This window comes from Pogonomyrmex barbatus, unplaced genomic scaffold (genome assembly GCF_055798465.1).
Source record: "Pogonomyrmex barbatus isolate J1 unplaced genomic scaffold, ASM5579846v1 scaffold11, whole genome shotgun sequence".
Taxonomy (NCBI): domain Eukaryota; kingdom Metazoa; phylum Arthropoda; class Insecta; order Hymenoptera; family Formicidae; genus Pogonomyrmex; species Pogonomyrmex barbatus.
Window position 1 is genome coordinate 550,178 of NW_028297107.1, and position 21,161 is coordinate 571,338.

Consider the following 21,161-nt stretch of genomic DNA (forward strand, 5'->3'; position numbering starts at 1 on the left):
GAATTTTGCAATCGGGACGAAGAACGTTTCATGGAAAAAAAGTAAAAGACTTGATATAAACCCTTATCCCGTCGCGTGTCCTCAAACTTTTCATCCCTTGCACTCATAAATTATTTGAACGACGTGACGAACTTTAACATTCGTAAGATAAAATAAAACTATTCACGATTAAGGACGAATTTTAAATGTTAATTCAACAAAGTCTTCTCTTATCTTTCTCTGGATTATGCTGTTGATTTTAATACAGAGAGAGAAAAGAAGTAATTTAATTGAAATCAACCAGTAATCACTCCAAATGTGAGCTAATCGGGACATTGCTGAAAATCGATATCTATACTCTTTTTCTCGATGTCTTTAAACGTTTTATCGCATGAATATATTTGAAAGAGATTTTTTTTCTTCCAGAAATGCGTGACTGCCCTGGAGAAAACTTGGCACACCGAGCACTTTTTCTGCGCCCAGTGCGGTAAGCAATTCGGCGAGGAGGGCTTCCACGAGCGAGATGGCAAGCCATATTGCCGTGAGGACTACTTTGACATGTTTGCGCCCAAATGCGGTGGCTGCAACCGCGCTATCATGGAAAACTATATATCCGCGCTCAACAGCCAATGGCATCCGGATTGTTTCGTCTGCAGAGTAGGTATCACGCTCGCGAGATTCGCCAACCTCATCACCAGATTTTGTTTTCAGCGCAAACTTTGTCAGCATCCTTGTTTCTCTCGCGCGTACTAAAAAGTTCCATAAAATCCCAGAGAAAACGTCACGCGAGACGCAATCAGGCGCATTAAACTTTGACAATTACAGGATTGCAAGAAGCCGGTCTCCGGAAAGTCCTTCTACGCGATGGAGGGACAACCGGTGTGTCCCAAGTGCGTCGGAGTAGACGACGACGAGGAAGAGGAAGAGCAAGAGGCGTAAGGACGCCACTCTCATCCCGCCGCCTCATGTCGTCGTGCCGATTCTCTCATGTCAAAGTTTTCGAATTTCTTTGTCACTGTCGTCCAATTACTCCCCCCGCATGATATGTTACTCCCTGTATGCCCTATTGGCTCTATGAATGCGGAGCCACTTTCCCCGATCTTCCGACAGGTGATTTAGCTTGAATGCTGAGGAAGACCGAGAGTGGGGAAACGAGTCTCACCGTCGCTTCGATTCCGCATTGCAAAAAAAGAAACACATACGCACATACGCACAGACACACAGACGCATCGCGCGACGCATATTCTCCGCACGCATCGCACACAACACTCCCGTATTACAGGGCATATTCTCAAGGAAGGCACAAATACAAGCTAGCTGCTTTCGTTTTCAAGCGTTCTCGCGCCTTGACATTGTATCGAGCTCTTGACAATGGAGAGAAATTCTGTCGAGCTGCGCGAATATTATTAGTACTGTTTATGAGAAGTAAAGAAATAAACCTACCCCCTTCACCCCCACCTTCCCCCCAAAAAAAGAAACAACCCCAAAACAAAAAGACACACATGACACTGGGAGTCGGCTGTCTCATACATACGCGCAGCGACTCAGAAACGCGTGTCTTGCGACAACAGGCACGGCCAAGGAAGAGCCAAGCTGGACGCCGTGAATGACGACGCCATTATGTTATAGATGACTTAGATGAGAAATACTTTCCTCAAGTTATATAGTAATAGCAAATGAATCGAATTGACGTTAAAAATTTATCTTGAGAGGAATGAAAGAATTTATTTGAGATTTCTCTCAATTAAAATTAATAATATTTATAAAAAAACTTTATAAACAAATATTATGTACATATATATATATATATATATATATATATATATATATATACATACATATATATATACACACACACACACACACAAAATACACGCACAAATAAAATTTTATATATATATATATAAATAATATATATTTTGTGTGTGTGTGTGTGTGTGTGTGTGTGTGTGTGTGTAAAACTACGCGCTCGCGCGCGAATGCACACACACAAAAGTTAATTGAAACGAGTCAAGTGAACGTATATTAAAAATTCGATTCATCTGGCAGTACTATATTTTTTTTTTCATTATCTATTGATAAAGATAGAGCCATTATTCATTTTTATTTAGTGTTATGTTTAATGTTAACATAAATTTCGTTTCATTCACGAGATCGAAATTACGAACAATATAGTATATACGGAGTATTTCTAAATTGCTATATTCTCAATTTCATATGTCAAATTTATATATTCATAAACAATTTTTCTTTAAAGAAATTATTTATCATTATTGATTCTATCTATATTATTATATTAGTAACATATTCCTATTTGTTTTAGTGACAATAACATTTACATATATTTTCTTAACATTTTTTTCAGAGATATAAATATATTTAAATCAGAAACAAATTTTTTTTAAATTTACAGAATTTTGCCAGTTTATTGAACTCATATCTCCTTATAATAATTTTCAACCGCATCCGCATTTCTCGTGTTGCAGGATTGCAGACAGAAGTTTCAGGGCGGTTCCTTCTTCGATCATGAAGGATTACCGTATTGCGAGACACATTATCATGCTAAAAGGGGATCCTTGTGCGCGGGCTGTCACAAACCTATTACCGGTGAATACGTCAAATCATTGAAATTTAAAATCTTTAATACGATGCTAATATTTTTTTGTTTTTAGGTCGCTGCATAACGGCAATGTTCCGCAAATTCCATCCCGAGCACTTTGTGTGCGCGTTTTGTTTAAAACAATTGAACAAGGGCACGTTTAAGGAACAAAACGATAAGCCTTACTGCCATGGCTGCTTTGACAAGCTCTTCGGATAAATAATTCGTCTTCTACGGAATTATTTTCTTTTTTGTAATATAACGAAACGAGACATTGTTTCTCTCTCGACATTGTTTTATCATTTCTAATAAGATAAGTATACGATAATACTTGCTTTGATTGTCTATATAAAAGCGCGAGACGAGGACTTACTTTGTCTAAATTAGTCTTTTAGAATTTCCATTGTTTTAAATAATATTCACCTTTAGATAATATATACAAAATCATGAGTAGGGTTGTAATTGTTATAAAAGATGAAAGACTAAAGAATATACTATTCTGTCATGACCGTTATTTTTTTAAATTAACGAGATCGTATATTTCATTATATTTTAATTTCTTCTTTTGAGAGAAAATGAAATTAAACAAGGTATTTTATCTCCATGCATGTATAAGTTCAAATCTCCAAAAATTTGATTAATATAGAATAAATTTTAATAAAAATCTTAATTCAAGAGTATGAACTGTTAAAGTATATAATAAAATTAAAAAATCGCGCGAGTGTGAGAGAAAAAGAAAATTTAAATTTATTAAAAATAATTAGATACGAAAGAAACTTTGTATAATCTTTGTCTTCTAGAACATTTTATAGAACTTTACATGGAAAGTCGCGTTTCTCAAACTGCTCAGTTCGAGTTTGTCATTTAAGGATTAACGAAAAGGGTGCTATAATAGTTTTTATCATTATTAATAATTTGTATCAGTAAGATCTAATACACGAATTACAGTTATATTATTTTATTTTTAATGATACTTTGACAAATTTACACAAATATACACATATATTTTTAAAAAAGTGCAATTCAAAATAAAATAATATACTTGTACTAGTATATACATATACACGATGTATTCATTCGAGCAAATATTTGTATGATCGAATTTTTGCCACCAAATATCTCCTTAACGAAAACTCTTTCTGTACGTTAGGAACTTTCCCATATTTATAAAATATTTAAATAGCATTAATAGTTTTTATCATTATCACGCAAATTGTGCTACATGTTTCATACACCCCCGCATATGCAATATCGCATATCATTACATAAAAAAAATTAATTGAAATAATTACACAGAAAGATATACAGAATGAATTCACATTACCGTGTACAAATGACATTTTAATGCAGAGTCAGGATATGAAAAATTGCCATTAGATCAAGATTTATTTGGCATTTTGTAGTACAGTGAAAAGATTAAAATAATATACAATAATATACAATATATAGACATGTGTAATAAATTTTAACAATAAATTTCTCTCAAATAGACATCTGTGTAATTCATCTGTGTATATGTGTACGTAAAAAAAACTTACCAGTCGTGGCTATGGAAAACTATTCATGTATCTTATTACATCAAATAAATTAAAGAAAATTTTTATTTTCTTAGATATATATACAAAAATATATTCTTATAGCTAACAACATCACCGGCTTTAATAATAATGTTATTAATTTTGCATTATGAAAAATTTGATACACTATTAATATCAATCGATATTTGAGACAATAATGTGTGTTGTGCTATTACTTGTGTTGCGTAAAATTATTATCCGAAATTTATGACAAAAGAGAAAGGGAGGAAAACGAACATATTTTTTCATAAAGATCGGACTTTCCCTTAAAAGGATGTGTTAGAAGTCTCTCCAATTAATTATACTTCGATCCTCTTTATAGAATAATTACCTAAATAATAAAAAAAAATGTTGCAGTTATAATTAACTCACTATAAAAAATAAATTCAGGTACATATATCTTTGTTACAAAATATTTACATAATCAACAGGAAATCATTGCTTGAAATTCATTCCATAACAATTTTTGTCTATTTCGCTTGAAACGCTCTTCACAAAGATAAACTGATTCATTGCTCTGAATTAGATATATAACTGATACATCGCTCGATATATTATAATGATACTTTTCGAAAGCAGTTTTCCCTTTCTTTTCTCTTTTGTATCCTATTTTCTATACTGCTAAAGTTTCCGATATTACCAATGTAACAATTCGACATTGGCCTGGCGTTCGTCTCGGCACGCCTTAGCTGGAGGAACTGTCAGTCCAGCATAGGAAACAGTTCGCTGAAGCTTTCGGGTGGGAAAAAATCAAACAAGTCTGATTCTCGTGAATCCGGAGAATCATGGGACTCGTATCCACCGTCTGACAGGCTAGCGCAATCCGTCTGCTTCACCGAAGGAGCGCAGCTGTCCATGTCATTCATATCCGGTGACATGGTATATGCCGGCGAGAATTTCGTCGGGTAGCACAGGTGAATACCCGAGGAGGGGACAGTAAGTTGCGCGGCAACACCGATGTCATCCGCGAGCTGACCGGCGCTACTGTTCTCGGTACTGACCTCCTGCACGCATTCTTGAATACCCATGCAGCCGTCGCTCTCCTCACCTGGATACATAATCGTGATGGAGTTTGTAGTTTCGTCATAGGTGCCATAAACGGTGTCGAGGTCCGTTGCCGTTTCAGATTCCTGCTTGATTTCTGTTTCAGTCTTGATCGATACCGTGCTCTTCTTATCAGCAAGAAACCAATTGGATGTGTCTCGCAAGCAAGAGGACGCATTACTCAAGCCTCCAACGGTTCTATCGGCTTCCACATTTTCTGATGCCTGCCCCACCATTGCTTCTGGATGGTCAGATTTTTTATCGGGAGCTTCGCTGACGGACGCCTGCAGAATGAAGCGCGATCGGCAGGTCATTAAGGGGGAACAACTAAATCATAAGGATGGGCGATGGCAGAGGAAATGAATGAAACGTTCACGGATATTCATATTCTTCGGAGATTGAAATTTGCTAATCGCATTCCGCTAAGATTAAAACTCCGTTTTTACTTTGGAATATTTCATCCATTTCTTATATCTAAATTACTACTTGTAAGCATGCAAATTGATCTCTTTCTTTCTTTCTTCAAAAGAGAAAACGAAAAAGCGTAATTCGGAGAAGTGCGACGTGAGATAAAGTGCGGTTACATGCGGTTGACCATAACTTCCGAGACTCACTTGTTCATTTGATCTATGAGGATTTGCTTCAATTTCTGGACTGACTTCTCGCAGGAGGCTCTCCGCCAACTCTTCGAACTGCTCGGCGTCGGCGTTCTGGATGGCGCTGAACAGTTCTTCAAAAGGAAGTAGAGAGTCAGAAATTTCAGCAGCGTGGCTGCTCCTAGCGTTCGTGTCAGGCGCGATGCCGACTGTGCTGTCCCACCCTGCGGCAGAGGGTCATTGGGGGATACTGCAGATCCCAGTGAAGGTACAGCACCGTCGACACGCGTCCGACAGGCAGAGCAGATGGGTTGCTGCTGATCCGTGAGCGTGTTCCTCACTGCATCTCTTTCATTCCGAAGCCTCTTATTCTCGTTCGATAGCCACTCATTCTGTGACGTCAACACGTCGTTTCGTGATTTCAGCATCGCGCACTCCTGCGCGAGTATCTCGTTCCTTTCTTTTTGCGTCCTCACTGTCTCTTCGAGTTCATCCAATCTCGCTTTCTTCCGGTCTCGCGACGTTTGAGCCGCCACCCGATTCTTCAATTTCCTGCCGAACGAAAGGAATGTTAACATTAATTAAATAGCCAACACGATAGCATTTTATCTCTCTTCCTATTTTGATAATTATACATTATCGAAGTTGTTAGTAATAATAATAATAATAATTTAATAATTACGATTTAAGTATTTTAAAGTTTGCTTTTACATCGACAAAGATTTTTATTTTCCTTTCGGATCCAAAATTATTTCAGATGAGTTTTACAAAATATTTATATATGTAGTGCTACTTATATAAATTAATTTAATATTAATAATACTTGATAAATCTATAAATATAAAGAATGAAAAAAAAAAAGAATTAAAAAATAAGTAGTATGCGCAAAGAAGTAAAAAAAAAAAAAGAACATAAATTCTATTGTGCAAAGAACAAACGATTGAATTATTTCTATAAATTTCGGACCGATAAAAAATTAAAAGATACATATTTTTCTTTTTCCGTATTTGCAACATTCAGCTAAAATCATATTTTGTATTAAATTGATATGCGCGCAAAAATTAATCTTTCTTTATGTTACATTCTATTTCTCAATGTAGACGTAACGTAGATGGAGATGATGCAACATGCAACATTGCTTTCCGTTTTAACAGTTATCAACCATATTTTTCCTGGATCTTATATCTGCAGCCAATAATAAGAGAAATGCGCAGTTATTTTATCATTATTTCCAGACCGATATCATCCGAGACCACGCGTTTAGTAATTATCATATAATTGCGTTTACGTCAAGACGGACGAATCATCCAAACGGCAATGCAACGAGCACGTTCAATATCCGGAAAATAAATGTTTCATGAGAATGTTATTCCTGTAATTTGCTTGAAATTATATTCGTGCGAATATTCTGAAGTCTTTTACGTAACCGTTTCTCTTTCAGAATCTTTGAGGATAAAATTGCCGTGATAGAGGTGAGGAAAATCATCCGTTTGAACATCGTAGCTCTGATAAAGAAACGCTGATAAAGAAGATAAAGCTTATCTGTCGGCTAACAAGAGTAAACAGACTCAGTAAGTTTTTTTATCAGAAAAAAAAAAACAATTTTTGAGAAAATTAAAGTGTTGATGCGAATCAATTAGTATATCATGAGAAAGACTAGTGTAATTCTATGTAGGATGACGTAATTCTGTGCAGGATGAATCTGCAAGGACTAATTCCTATATTTCACTTGGATGCCATGAAGTTTGATCGATTATTAATTCAATGAATTGCACCTCTATTAAATAACATCATTTATCATTTAACAATTGGATCAATGTGAACAAATGTGAGTTGAGCATATCAAAATTTTCAAAACTAGAAATTTATAGGCCAAATCTTTGGATATTTCTTTCCCGGATACAATCTCCAGCTGATTTTTCTATATTATGATGATCTTTTCTTTATTGAAAAGAAGATTTTCATATTTTCATATTTTCATATTGATAATGTTTTTCTTGAGAGAGAGCAATATGAAACGCTTATATTAGCGCTTATATCAGAGGAAAAATCCTTTCAAACTTCCTTAGACGTCCTAAAACAAGAAAATGGATAACAATCCTAGACCAATCCTAGATATTAAAAAAAATAGATATACACAAGGTATCTTTCTGCCTCAGTCTTTGTCTAGAAATCTGGCCTGTTCTTTTTAGCTGAATTTCTCTGTCGATATTGGAGAAAAAAGAAGAAAAAATGTATGGTGAAAGTTTAGGTGCAAAAGAATAGATTTACTATTTTAAGAAATGCATGGAATTTTTAAGTTTGATTACAGCATATCCGTGTCGATGCCCCCCCCCCTCCCCTCCCTCGTGAATTGTATACAAACATTTTAATTTGCCATTTCCAATTATTTTTATACAAAATAAATACAAAATACAAAAATTTAAAAAAAAAAGATAAAGATCTCAGGAAAGTAATTTTCAATTCGCAACGGAAATGTTAAAACATTTCTTCAAAAAAAAAAAAAGACAAATATAAGCGCGTTTCCGATTAAGAAAAATTGGGGATATCCGGCTGAGACAACAATAACAACAACAACAACAATAACAATATTCACTACTCGCACTTACTTTCGTTGTAATTTCTCTTCCCACGTCAAGTGATCCAGCCGTCGTTTCTTGCCGCGGACGCGGGTGTCTACGGGTTCGAGAAGCGTCGCAACGTCGTCGTCGCGCGTCTCCTCCTGTTGCGTGGAGGCGACCTTCCTGCAATCCATCCTCGTCTTATCCAGCAAAATCGACGTCGTGAAGTTCAGTTTGGATAGCGCGTTCCGCGCCGGCTCGCTCCTCGGGATCGCCTTGGACGTTCCCTTAGGCAGGGTGATGATGACACTCTTCACGGAGCTCATAATCCGCCATGTGACGTGACGCGGGGGCGTCCTACTTCCGCGATGTCCTCGATATATCCTCTAGTTTTTCTTAATCAACGCGACGAGCGTTGTAAGCCCTCGTGACAACTTCGAAATCGATACGGATATCAATCGAGTCGAGGAGTCCTTTCTTCCTCTTTGTCAGATGGAAATGACAGGTCCCGAGACGAAACACGCGAGCGATCGCGACCGCGACCGCGACCGCGAACGAACAATCTGATAGCTCGGAGTAAACTAACGCAATGTCGCAATCCGGTTGTGAGTAGTCGTGATACCGTTCGATGGCTCCAGCGTGGCGCATCGCGATTGGTTGGCGCCGCCAGGCCGCGCGCCAATCGTCGCCGGCCTGCGCGCCGCTCGATGCTGTCTAACTTCATGCGTCATTCGCGTCCGGGGTTCTCAAATCTTGGGCCGTCTCTCGCCGTGTTCTCTCGTGGAATATAAGAGTGAATTTGATTTGGAAGCGCGACGATTTTAGTTTTAATATAAAGGATTTTGACGCTATGAGTAAAAATGTCGTCGAGAAAAGGGATGTACGGATTGTTAATTCTTTGAATTTGTATACATGATGTAATTTTTAGATTTGAGAATCTCTGGAATGATCATCCGGTATTATTACTCTTTCCTCTTTTCTGATGGGGCGTATTGTACGCGGCATTTCCGTAAAGCCGCATTATCGGTTTCGCTCGGTAACACATCGCTTGTATATTGCATCAGAATTGTTCTGACGCAATAAAAATAGACTCATATGTTTTCTTGTAAAACGTAATAAGAAGAAAAACGTCAAATGTATGATACATCATCGATAAATAAATGAAACATTGTTGAAGAGATGAGTCATAAAAATTATTAACAATTATAGAGAAATATTAACAATTATAGAGAATTATTATACAGTAAATTGATATATTGATATTCTTTTTATGAAGAACATTGTTAATTCTTGTAAATTCAATTTCACAGGAAGAATAAGTTTACATTTTTACACATATTTCTCACATACACACGCTCAACACATTTTATTTGAACTGTTTGACAAATGAAAATATAAAAACGATAACGATCTTATATAAACAAAAGACGTCAATGATTAATTTTATTTTGAAGATAATTATTTCTGAATGAAATGCATTATATTAGATAACAGATGTGAAAGAAATGCTTATTCACAATTATTTTTATATCAATAATTTTATTAAATTTGTATTAATTACAAAAGTGTCATTTATATCATTATATGTCTAATTCCCTTAATATTACATTGCTTTCGCTGCATTTACATTCATGCTTATTTATTAAGCATATTATAAAGGTATATTATATATTTCAACTCTTATAAAATACATGATCATTACTCTCTTACATACTATCTATACCTATACTTTCTTTTCTTTCGTTCTACTTTTCATATATTCATTTACACAATTTCCCATTTGTCTCGCACACTCGTCTATTTTCTTATTTGTTCGCATGTGAATCGTTTGGTAAATTTTTATGGATCATTTTGATGTTAAAAATTAATAATTTATAAAATCGCATTTATTGGAGTTTTAGCAAAAACAAGCACGTACTAGCACTTTTGTAATTATATATTTTACATAAAAAAAATATATATATACTTTATATGCAAACTACATAATTACATAAAAGCTAGTATACGTATGTGTGTGCGCGCGCGCAGCGCACGTGTGTATGTGTGTGTGTGTGTGTGTGTGTGTGTGTGTGTGTGTGTGTGTGTGTGTGTGTGTGTGTGTGTTAGCGCTCTACATATGTACTTTTTATACTTTCTAAATTTCTGATTTAAAATTTTATATTATATTGAATATAATCATCGATAAATTATTTAAGCAGTTGAAATTTTTTAAGCAGTTTTTCATCGATGTAAACTTTAAGTTTCAAAAATTAACAATCAAGAGAATATAATTCATAAATATGCAATTCACAAAATTCTTTCACACAGACTTTCAAATTAATTTAATTATAACTCGGAACACTCATATTAAAATTTTTAAAGTTTAATTGATGAGAAAGTGAGAGAAAATAAATAACTCAAGTTTAGAAATAAAAGAAAAAATTGTTTATTTCTAAATATTGATTATCTTTTTGTTATATTGATATCCAATCCATATTAATTGTAATCTATTAATTTAACACTATTATAATATGATTAGACATGTAAAAATAATATTAAAATAATTATAATAGAAAAAAAAACATACAGTTTGTCTAAATTTACGCGACAATAATTGCAGTAATAATTCCAGTGGTAAACATAATGCTAATTACATTAATTCTATATGAAAAATAAAATCATGTGTGATGCAACAAATGAATGATGGTTGAAACTTATAAGTTGAAATTATCATAATAACATACTAGTAATGATGATGACAATCAGTAGCAATAATAAAATCGAAATTGTATTTCTGATTGAATATACAATGCAACTGAAAATGCAACAATGCCATAGTTTATCATTTTTCGTCAATTTTAAAAATCAGAATACAAAATTTTATAAGTAATCGGTATTCTTATTACTTCATTATTTCTAAAGCAGAGAGAAAAAGTGTTTAAAGGAATGTTGAAATTATATTTATGTGAGATATATAAAAAGAAGATAAATATTACAAATACTTTTCACTTTTTGCATTTGTCATATTGCATTTTTAAAATGGAAATAGTATCGAATAATATTGTTCTTGTTTGTTTTACAATTATTCATTTAAAATATCTGCTAAATCATTATTACTTTCTCACATTCAATAATTGCTCTCAACATAACATTTCTCCCTATTTTATTTAAATTTCCTATTTATTATACAGTTTATATGTATATATATATTTATATTTATATTTGCAAATTTGCCAATGCGTATAAATGCATCGTTTATATACAACTTTTAGAAAAGACAGGTCGAGCCGCTAAAAGGCTATAACATTTACTTCTCCCTTAGAAATATGTTAATAATTATACAATAAATTTTTTTAATAAATTTTTTCATTATAATTGTTTCATTTCAGATGCCTACTAATTTTTGAGCACATTAAAATTTAGAAATTATTTTTATTATTATTAAATAACATCTTATGAACTGTCCATAATGTGTTTAATTTACAATTATGCGTCTTTTATTATCTTTATATTTTAAATCCCATCGCATAAAACAGAAGCTAAGAAGAGGAATATGTTACAAAAATTATAAATTCCACAAAATAGAGAGATAATTTGTTAAAACATTAAATCTAACTTATAAGAGCTCTTCCTTAAATTATTATTTCAACGCATTTTAATTATAAAAAAATTATGGTACATATGATGTTTATAAAACACGAAAAAAAGTAAGAGATCTACATGCACACAAAAATTCTATAAATTCTTTGTCATAATTTTATAAACACTATAGCCTTTGATTGACGCGACTAACAGACTTGCATTTTTACACAAAATCATCATTTGCCAAGCTTAATTCGTCGCGCAGCTCGCATGGATTAATTCCCTCGTACTAATCTGTTTCATACTAATGAGAATCCATTGGCACACTTGGTAAACATTCGCACGCGAATTCCAGAGAAAAATGTAAAGAGACGTGAATCTATTACTACCTATAAAGAAATCATTAAAAAAAGTTCATTCTAAAAATATCACTTAAAATTCTGAAAACTTAAAATTTTTTACTTAACTTCTTAATTTCGTATCTTTACATTGATCGAGCGTCCTCTTGAACATCTAACGTAAATTGCGCTTCATTTATTGTACTTCTGGAATTTTTGATACTTAATGAATTATTACAGAGCACCGGGAATTAAATGACTATTTACACAGAAATTAGAAGCGGAATTTGAATCGCACTCTAATTCATCATTTCTCATTCTCTGTATTTCTCAATATTTAATATTGTACAGATTCTGAAACTGAGTGTAACGTCGGCAATAGCAAATTAATCAACAACCTGATAACAATTTGATTACAACAAAAATTGTAACAATATATTGATCGTAATAATACTCGAATCGTATCGCGAAAAGAAAGTGAAAGGATGATCTTTTACTAGAGAAAATTAATATCGAATTCAGCTTCTAATTTTCTCGGTCGATTTCTGATGCGCCGACAACCAATAAATCATATCACGTTGGATCACACCAGATTTCGATCCAGCAATCCGTCGAGTAGCTCCGGTCCCACTTGCAACAGGCCCGCGGACCCATCGTAATCGAAGCCGTCGAAGGATGCCATCGCGGACGTGGTGGGCGAGATTATTGGGGTTACACCTCCACTTCCACCGCCGCCGCTATCGGAGAAGGATCCGATCAGATGCTTCCTGGTATCCGGGCTGAGATGATCGGGCAAAGACATGACATTGACATTCGCGTTCGCGCAATGCGGTACCATCTGATTGTCCACGTTCACAGACAACGGGGTTGTTAGGTTCCTTGATAACATGGTTGGCACATTGCGGGAATTCATCAGGGAATCCTAAAAAAGACGAGATCACGAGTTAATAAGATTGTCGTTCTTCTTATGAAACGCGTTCTTAGGAAGAGAAGGGAAAAAAAAAGCAAAAACAACTTAACGATTTTTAACGAACAAGGAAAAAAATTTTTCGAAATTTTTTTGTTTCAGGCAAATTTGAAGATATTCAACTTAAGACGATCGTTATCGAAATTCCTCGTTTTAAACATTGCAGAATTTAAATGTAATTTAAATTCAATCAAATCTCTAACGTTGTTCCTCGCCTTTTCGTTAAATATTAATATTCTTCAATTTTTCACAGACAGAACGATAATTGAGAGCCTACTTGAGAAATGAGCTTGTTCTTTTTAATTGACTTAAAAAAAAAAAAAAAAAAAAATAAAATATTGCTGCGTTTCGCGACAAAGGAAAAAGGATAGAGGTGGGGTGAGATCATTCTGATAAGTGACGTGCGATTGAGCGATAAATTTTCTTTTTAACACTCATGAGGCACCCTTCGAGAGTCCCATTTCTCATCGTTCGTTTTGCGTGACTCTAGAAGCGTTTAATAAATGTAAATGAATGATTGTTGAGCAAAGTGACCGTGACTATCGCGTCGCGTGATCTAGGCAAAGGTAAGCCTCGTGCAGATTATGAAAGATGATAACTCCGTGATCGCACTCCTTATCGGATAAAAAATTTGACGACTGTATTATTGTCCAACAATTAATGGAATTGACCGATTTTTTTGATGATTAAAAACCATTCCACGATAGAAAATTAAATAATTAATTCTTTACAAGAAGAAAAATAATTAAAATCGTTATTTAATTAAAATTGCTGGATAGAAATAAATGTTCTAAATGGAAGTATGTAGAATTAATATTCTTTTCAAAACCATGTTTTTATTTTAAACAATTATATATTATCAAATAATATTAGTCGCTTTTATATCTGACAATACGTTAATTTTTTTGAAGAAATTTACATTTACATTTTAAACTTTAAATTGTTGGTGTACTGAATGAAATAAAACCACACTTAATTTTTTCTATTCAAAATAATAACTTTTGATGACAGATTTAATAATAAAATTGCGAATCATAGAATGACGGTGGATATTGAAGGATGACAGTGGGAGGAAACGAAACGCAGCTGATTAGGTGATTCGATGTTGCATGTATTTTCATAACATTTAATCAACAATTCCATATACTTTGCAATTTGTATACATAACGTGGCTCTAAAGTATGGCTCGTTTAATCCTAGGATGCACTCCAAAGCAGCATCGCTTATACAATTATCTAACCACGTATACATTCCTAGAAATATCATAAGTGAAATTTTTATATGTATATCTCTCTTTCTTTCTCTCTGATTATACATTAGAACTTTATATTTACGTTCAATATGAGTAAAAGTGTTAGTTAACTATATAGACTATATATGTATATAATATCTCTTTTGCATCTAAGAAAAACATCGAACACAGTGCATTTTAGGATTAAACGACTATGCGAAACTACTCGCTCGCCTATGACTCCTTTTCGTCGACCTGCAACTCGCAACAAACTCATCTTGCGTCTCTTCCTTCGAGGCCTCGCAACTTTACATTCCTTCCCTTCTCTCCTCTTCCCTATTCTGAAGCTTTATAGCTTCATAATAAGCTTTAGACGTGATATTCAAACTTGTGGACGCAAGCTCGAGAATCAAGCGGACGTATAAAAAGTAGGAAGAACTTCCTCGACTCGAGATCGCGATCGAATACCGCAGAAACTATCATTCCCCATCTTCCCTAGCCCCCTCCTGTCCAGATCGACATTCTCAATTTTACGAAAATCGATCGCGTAATATCGCGCAACTAGAAACTTTTCGTTTCGAGTCGCATGCGAATTTTCATCCTGAAATAACAACATCGACAACGACGAAACGGCGGTTCTTCTTTCGACGCTCGCTTCCTCCCGAAAGCGTCCTCACGCGTTCGCGGTGCTCTTCGTCGGTTTCGGCTTTACTAAGCAAACGTATCCCGCACTCACATCGCAGCCGGAAACCAGGAGATTCATTAACACACTGCTGCCGCCAGCGCCGCAGGAAGAATTCCTTCTCCGACTCGTCACGTCGATCTTATCTAGGCCGTTGCCGTCGCCGCCGCGATTTTCGCCTCCTCCTCCTCCTCCGCCGCGGTCGCCCTCCGTTTCGACGAAGTCGATAATATCATCGAGGATACGATCGTGCTGCTTCGAAATGTCTTCGCGATGTTCGCCGCTACTGCGGATATCGCCGTTGGATAAAGTTGTCGCCTGCGACACGATATTCGACATCTGCGACGAGACCAGACGACGTAAAAGCTGACTATCGCAGGTGTTATCGAGACTCGACGGTGACTTCTTGTGAAGCGTTGTCGACAGCCGCTGTTGCTTCATCATCAAAGTATCTTCGAGATTTATACGTTCGAAAGACGAGTCCTCACACTTAAGACGCTTGTACTCGTTCTCGGAATCTATATTGAGACCGGAGTGAATGCGCTTATTGGGACGGTCAATCCGTTCCTGATTAGAAGACTCGAAGGCTGTATCTGTAAAATCAAAACAAAACCATGTATTAATATCATGGCATTATGATGCTCTTCAATTGTATTACTAAACACAGAAGTTGTTATAATTATATGTAATTGCTACATAGAAAAATCAAATTATCAAAATATCAATATAATTTAATAACTGAAAATGTCAAAAATTGTAATAAAAACAGAAGATCGACGAAGTTTACTTTTTCTGAGTGTTTGGCCTAGTAACTGTGTTGGATTAAGCAAGCCTCCGCCGTGATCATTGTATCGCCGCGAGACCGCTTGATTGGTTCGTAGCAATTGTGCCAAACTAGATTCAGAACCACGCTCTCGATCATCTAGTAGCCTGTCAGAAAAGAAACGGCAAAGAGATGTATAAGAAAAAAAAAATATATTTTTATATTTTTAATATATGTTTCAATTTTACATAATTTTTTCGCATCATCGTTATTATTATATAGCGTACTATTGATTAGATCTAACGAGGCACTTACCACTTCGAGGATCCTTTGTCGGTAGGCTGTGACGAGCCCCACATGACCATGTCATCGTTGATAAGCAATTCTAACGCCTCGTCTTGATCTGACATCGGAATATATGGTGCTCTAAGTGCTAACTCGTCGTCTCCTATACTATCAGTGATACCTAACATAAGCATCTCATCCTCGGAGAGGCCATCGCCACCGCTGCCTCCTGTAGGACTACCAAGTGAGTCCAGGCTGCGTTCAGGACTCTGAAATGATCATTATATATTAACACATGTATGATAATATTATACTTTTGAGAAGAGAGAAATTTTTAGTCTAGATAGATTTAAGATTTAAATATATTCACACTATTATTTTAAAACAATGCAAATTCCTCACCTGTCGGAACTTCGAAAGGGATGGCGACACCGTATTCGGGTCAATGCCGCACGGACTTCCGGGTGAGTCGCCATACATGAAGGGATCACCATCAGCCAGACGATCAACCGCGTCCTTTGTCTTGGTAGCAACGTCCACCAAATCGGCATCCTTGAGGGACCCCGAGAGGTCTGCGGAACGCAATTCCGGCGTCAAAGCGTCGCCTGGACTCAGCAGGGGACAGCTGTAGTTGAGCTTATCGTTACCGAAGATAAATTCATCCAGCATATCTGACAGGATGGGAGTGTCCTCTAGGAGTACACATACGTCGCCAGCCGTGGGAGCGAGATGCGTCAGATCGTCCGGCTCTTCCTTCAACACTGAGAATCACAAACAGCGTGATTTAACGCAACAATCTTTTTTCTAGTCAATTATGTTAACTCCAAAAAATTAAACGATGATCAGAGAGGAGAATGAAAAATCACGAATCGAAACTGAACTTTTTTCGATTAAAAAAAAAAAAAAAAAAAAAAAAAAAATCTTAACGAAATCAAGTTCTATCTGAAATGAAACTAAATTAAATAATCGAATTAAAGATAGAATGAGATAAAAAAAATACAACTGCGAGATAATTAATATCGCATATTATTAGAGAAAACGATAAATAACTCTCGTGCGTCACGTCCTTTTCTTTTTTTTTTTTAAATTTCTTTTTCTCGTGTCTTTTCTTTATTCGCGAGGAGTCAACAACACGGACTTCAATCCTTCTCTGGCCTTCGCTTTAGAAAGGATTCAATTTTCCTTTCGCGCAATACGCACTGGTGAGACCCGGCTGATCCTCGCTGAAAGTCAAAAAGCCCTTGTTCATGTCCTCAGTGCGAGGCGCGAAAATACTCGCTGTGGCCGTTTGCGGCGGCGGTCGGCAGGATAATTGCGGTTCCACTTGTTGTTGTTGTTGTTGTTGTTGTTGTTGCTGCTGTTCCTGTTGCTGTTGCTGCGCAACGGTCACGAGCGGCGCGAATAGATGTCTCGTGACCGCCTGCGGACGATTACGATGTCCGGCACTGTCCGCGGAGTCGCGCACTGACGATTTATCCTGAAACAATGATTGCAATGATCGATTTAGAGGAGAGGAGGCCAAGGATGTATTATTATAACTCGAGATAAAAAGATAGCGATAGTTAAGGCTTGCTACATAGCCGCTTGTTATGGAAACCAAATAATTTTGTCGAGATAGAATTTGGAGTAATCAACGACAAATAATTTGGAAATTATAATATAAATTTTCATATTGAAATATTTAATTTGAAAAATATTAATTAATTTTTTTATTTCTTTTAATTGAACTTTATTATTCTTATTCTTATATTGTTTAAGTTTCGATATTAAAATATAAACTGTAATTGAAAAGTGAGACAGTGAAAAAGATTGAATTTAAATTTTCATAAATATGACTTTAATTTTAATGAAATATGATTTTGTCTCTTTAAAAGTTATTGAATCACCTGGATTCAGTTTTATAATATGATATGTACATTTCCATCACGTTGAGGGTTTATCCCAAGATGTATGATATCTCTTCTTCTTCACGAAAAAGAGAAATATCGTTTATTTTTACGTTATCATCCTAAGATGATAACGTTTAAGCAATGGAATTACGGACTGATAAGCGATACCGCACAAACATTTGCAATAAATAATAATCAGAGATGAAAAAGATTTTAAAAGATTTTAAAAATCATCAATATATATTACTTGTGCTATGTCACTTTATATTATTTAAAAAAAAAAAAAAAAAAAAAAAAAAAAAAAATTTGCAACTATTACGTAACAGAAGTTGTTCTCATTTTCAGCCTGTCAGCCTGCCAAATCTCTTTGAGATAAAGAAACTAAATCCACTTCATTTTCGTATATCAGAAGTTTACCCGATCGTACCTGGAATACGAAGGGTAGCTTCTTTTTAGCGAGGGACAACGGCCGACAGTTCTGTCGGTCTATCGTCGCCGGGTCGTCGTTCTCCTTCAGCGACTCCTCGAGGGACTCCTTGAGAGCCTGTGCGAACGCCTTCTCCTCTTGGGCGTGCCTCGGCAAAGCGTCGTCCTTCCGCGAGTCGTCGTTGTCGCAACCCCTCGCAACGTCACGCGGACGGAAGATCGACGCGGTGACGGCGAGCGGTCGATCGTCACTCCTGGGAGACTCGTCGTCGACGGCCGATTCCTCCGCGGGAATCTCCTCCTCGTCGTCCAGCGACACTTGACTCGAGTCTGTCGTCGAGACGGCAGTGGCAGTCGGCACCAAGACCGGCAACGGTCTCTCCGGTTTCACCAAATCGACACCGGTGTCACGCGCGGCCAGCTGGCGCACGCTGTAAACCTCATCCTCGTGCTCGACCCCACTGTAAGCAGAATCACGAACCGCTGGCGTGGATAACGTGTCCGTGTCCTGGGGACTCGTTAATTCAGAATTTGGCAAGGAGGAAAAACGAGCCGAGAGGAATCAACAAGAGCCCACGCGAAGAAAGACTGAGAAGTCATTGATATCGCGACCCTCAACTCGACCCTTTGCCTCAATTCTATTTTTACATTTTTCCGTTAATTCTTAATTTCTTAATTTCAATTTCAACTCGCAAAATAAAAATGATTATCGATATAAATATTCTATTAAAAAAAATATACATTAATATAATTAATATAAAAAAATTAAAACATTAACAAATAATTAAAAGTATATTTGCGCACGTCCTAGCGCAATGTGGATTCTCAGTTGCTCTAATTTTTTTTTTTTTTTCATTTCAACATAATTTTAATTTAATTTAATACTTAATAATTATAGATGATAAATTGAACATATGTTTGGAGATAATTTCTTCTTTTCTTTCTCCCTCCCCCCCCGTGCTTAAAGATGCTCAATGGCGATTGTGTACGAGCTTATCTCATTACTTGCACCGTTTTCATTGCGATCGTGTCGTCGCTTGATATACAGAAACGCAACTCATTAGAATTCCCCTTTAATGTGGTTGGTGGTTCTTATCTAACAACTGGCAATCGGACGATACCGCGTTACGACACATAGCACGCGATACGCAGACGTATTTATCAATCGCGGAATCACGCGTACACGATTCTGAAACTCAATCTTATATCGTCTATCACGAAATGTTCCGTATGTACGCACGTGCACATTCGCAAGAAGATTCGCTGTCGTTCGGCAACATCTGGGATACACAGGCAGCTGTCAACCGTTCAAATATGACTCCGGAAGTTTAAAACAAGTGTAGAACGAAATGTCTAAGCCGGAGAAAAAGCTCTCGGAGGCGACGAACGAAGGCACTTATAAAATTCAAAGATTATATATATATATATATATATATATATATATATATGTGTGTGTATATATGATAAAATAATTTTCTAATAAAAATATACAAACGTATATAATAGCGATGCATTAGTGAGTTTTTAATAATAAAATTAGCAGCCAATTTCCAGAATAATTTTGTAATTTAATGATAAATATAGATTAAATATTCTCTTTCTTCTTCATTTTCATTTAAAAATAAATAGAATTACTAATTATATAATACTAATTATATGATATTAATTAATCATAGAAAACGAATATAATTTTGATTTGTGTTCCCCAAGAAATTTTCAATTTCTGTTTTGTCAAGAATTTGCTCATAAATATTTTTTTGTATGAGTAAAAATTAAGTAAAATTATTTTGAAAGTTTCGCCGTGTGTTATCCCTTTTATTTCAAAGAATTCAAAGAAGACACATAATCTACAGAGAAGCAGAGAGATATTAAATTAAAAAAGAAATTCCATGTTAAATATAAAAAAAATATAAAAAATTTTTTAAGGTAAATTTTGGGACAAATACTACATTTAGAATCTACAAATTATCACTGAAAATACAAAATCATTTTTTATTGCGATGTGAACTCACTGCGTTAGGAACTTCGGAGGAAATTTGAAGTTTCTCGTTCGAGTTTTTCGATTTTTCTAAATTCTTCTCTCTCCCGGATTATAAAAATATATATTTTTTACAGTTAAGAATTTACAGTTTCGAGTTTATCACTTCGAACTGTTCCGTATCTTTCTCTTTTCTCCTTTCGCGATTACACGCATGACGACAGCGTGACACGCACCTCGCACTGCACACACATCACTATCTCATCATTCTCATTCTCCCGGATCATCCAGCATCCATTCGAGCTTTCGTGTTCCCTGACGACGGCGCGTTGCCCTCATACGTTATCTCTTTTTCTCTCCCCCTCTCTCTCTCTCTCTCTCTCTCTCTCTCTCTCTCTCTCTCGCTCTCTCTCTCTCTCTCTCTCTCCCTCTCTCTCTCCATCCATTCAACTCTCGCGAAGCGATCACATCTCTCTTTCTCCTTCAGCTCGAGACAGAAACGCGCTGTAATCACGAGAACGCGTTTATATAACCGGCAACTCGTGATCGCCAATCGACGTCTTTTTTCGCGCGTCACGTCGCACTTTGCCGTGACGATTTTCCGCGCTTTACTTTGAAAACAATTAACAGAAGCACGAATCTCATTGCCTCGCGACAGCAAAATGACACGTCTCTCGCAAACAAC

At 35.8% G+C, this 21,161-nt stretch overlaps 3 protein-coding genes and 1 long non-coding RNA gene across 11 annotated transcripts in view; 2 read left to right on the plus strand and 2 right to left on the minus strand.

The window, feature by feature from the left end:
- Pax (paxillin) overlaps positions 1 to 4,069 on the plus strand; it is a 28,488-nt gene extending 24,419 nt beyond the window's left edge. For 6 of the 7 annotated variants that reach the window (XM_011645763.3, XM_011645760.3, XM_025219439.2 and 3 more), the window contains 3 exons: positions 406 to 636; positions 2,466 to 2,586; positions 2,652 to 4,069. In XM_011645763.3, coding sequence (XP_011644065.1) covers positions 406 to 636; positions 2,466 to 2,586; positions 2,652 to 2,797 — 498 coding nt within the window. In that variant the 3' untranslated portion in view covers positions 2,798 to 4,069. Of the gene's footprint in view, positions 1 to 405; positions 637 to 804; positions 1,475 to 2,465; positions 2,587 to 2,651 lie in introns of those variants that run through there. The other variant, XM_025219440.2, reaches the window with a different exon arrangement.
- Positions 4,070 to 5,240: 1,171 nt separating this feature from the next.
- On the minus strand, positions 5,241 to 8,966 carry Xbp1 (X box binding protein 1). Its single transcript, XM_011645758.3, has 3 exons — positions 8,405 to 8,966; positions 5,814 to 6,347; positions 5,241 to 5,483 (listed from the first exon to the last, which is right to left on the minus strand). Exons 1-3 carry the CDS (start codon positions 8,680 to 8,682, stop codon positions 5,381 to 5,383), a joined length of 915 nt encoding a protein of 304 aa, XP_011644060.2. The 5' UTR covers positions 8,683 to 8,966; the 3' UTR covers positions 5,241 to 5,380.
- LOC105431520 (uncharacterized) lies at positions 6,347 to 8,216 on the plus strand. Its single transcript, XR_968310.2, has 2 exons — positions 6,347 to 7,366; positions 7,491 to 8,216. It is a non-coding gene; the product is annotated as an uncharacterized LOC105431520 (long non-coding RNA).
- Positions 8,967 to 9,875: 909 nt separating the features above from the next.
- Positions 9,876 to 21,161, minus strand: part of sima (HIF-1 transcription factor component sima) — a 48,853-nt gene continuing 37,567 nt past the window's right edge. For both annotated transcript variants that reach the window (XM_011645767.3, XM_011645769.3), the window contains exons 8-14: positions 18,500 to 18,959; positions 17,384 to 17,660; positions 16,586 to 16,944; positions 16,214 to 16,452; positions 15,923 to 16,065; positions 15,190 to 15,728; positions 9,876 to 13,177 (exon numbers count right to left, since the gene is read on the minus strand). In XM_011645767.3, coding sequence (XP_011644069.2) covers positions 12,839 to 13,177; positions 15,190 to 15,728; positions 15,923 to 16,065; positions 16,214 to 16,452; positions 16,586 to 16,944; positions 17,384 to 17,660; positions 18,500 to 18,959 — 2,356 coding nt within the window. In that variant the 3' untranslated portion in view covers positions 9,876 to 12,838. The remainder of the gene's footprint in view (positions 13,178 to 15,189; positions 15,729 to 15,922; positions 16,066 to 16,213; positions 16,453 to 16,585; positions 16,945 to 17,383; positions 17,661 to 18,499; positions 18,960 to 21,161) is intronic.

What these genes read in the sequence shown, in the direction of transcription:
- Xbp1 (XM_011645758.3), bottom strand. Translation starts at nt 8,682, where the DNA reads ATGAGCTCCGTGAAGAGTGTCATCATCACCCTGCCTAAGGGAACGTCC. An exon ending in GAAGAGAAATTACAACGAAA is followed by an intron (nt 6,348 to 8,404) that starts GTAAGTGCGAGT and finishes TTCGTTCGGCAG; the next exon opens with GAAATTGAAGAATCGGGTGG. An exon ending in CTCATAGATCAAATGAACAA is followed by an intron (nt 5,484 to 5,813) that starts GTGAGTCTCGGA and finishes TTCATTCTGCAG; the next exon opens with GCGTCCGTCAGCGAAGCTCC.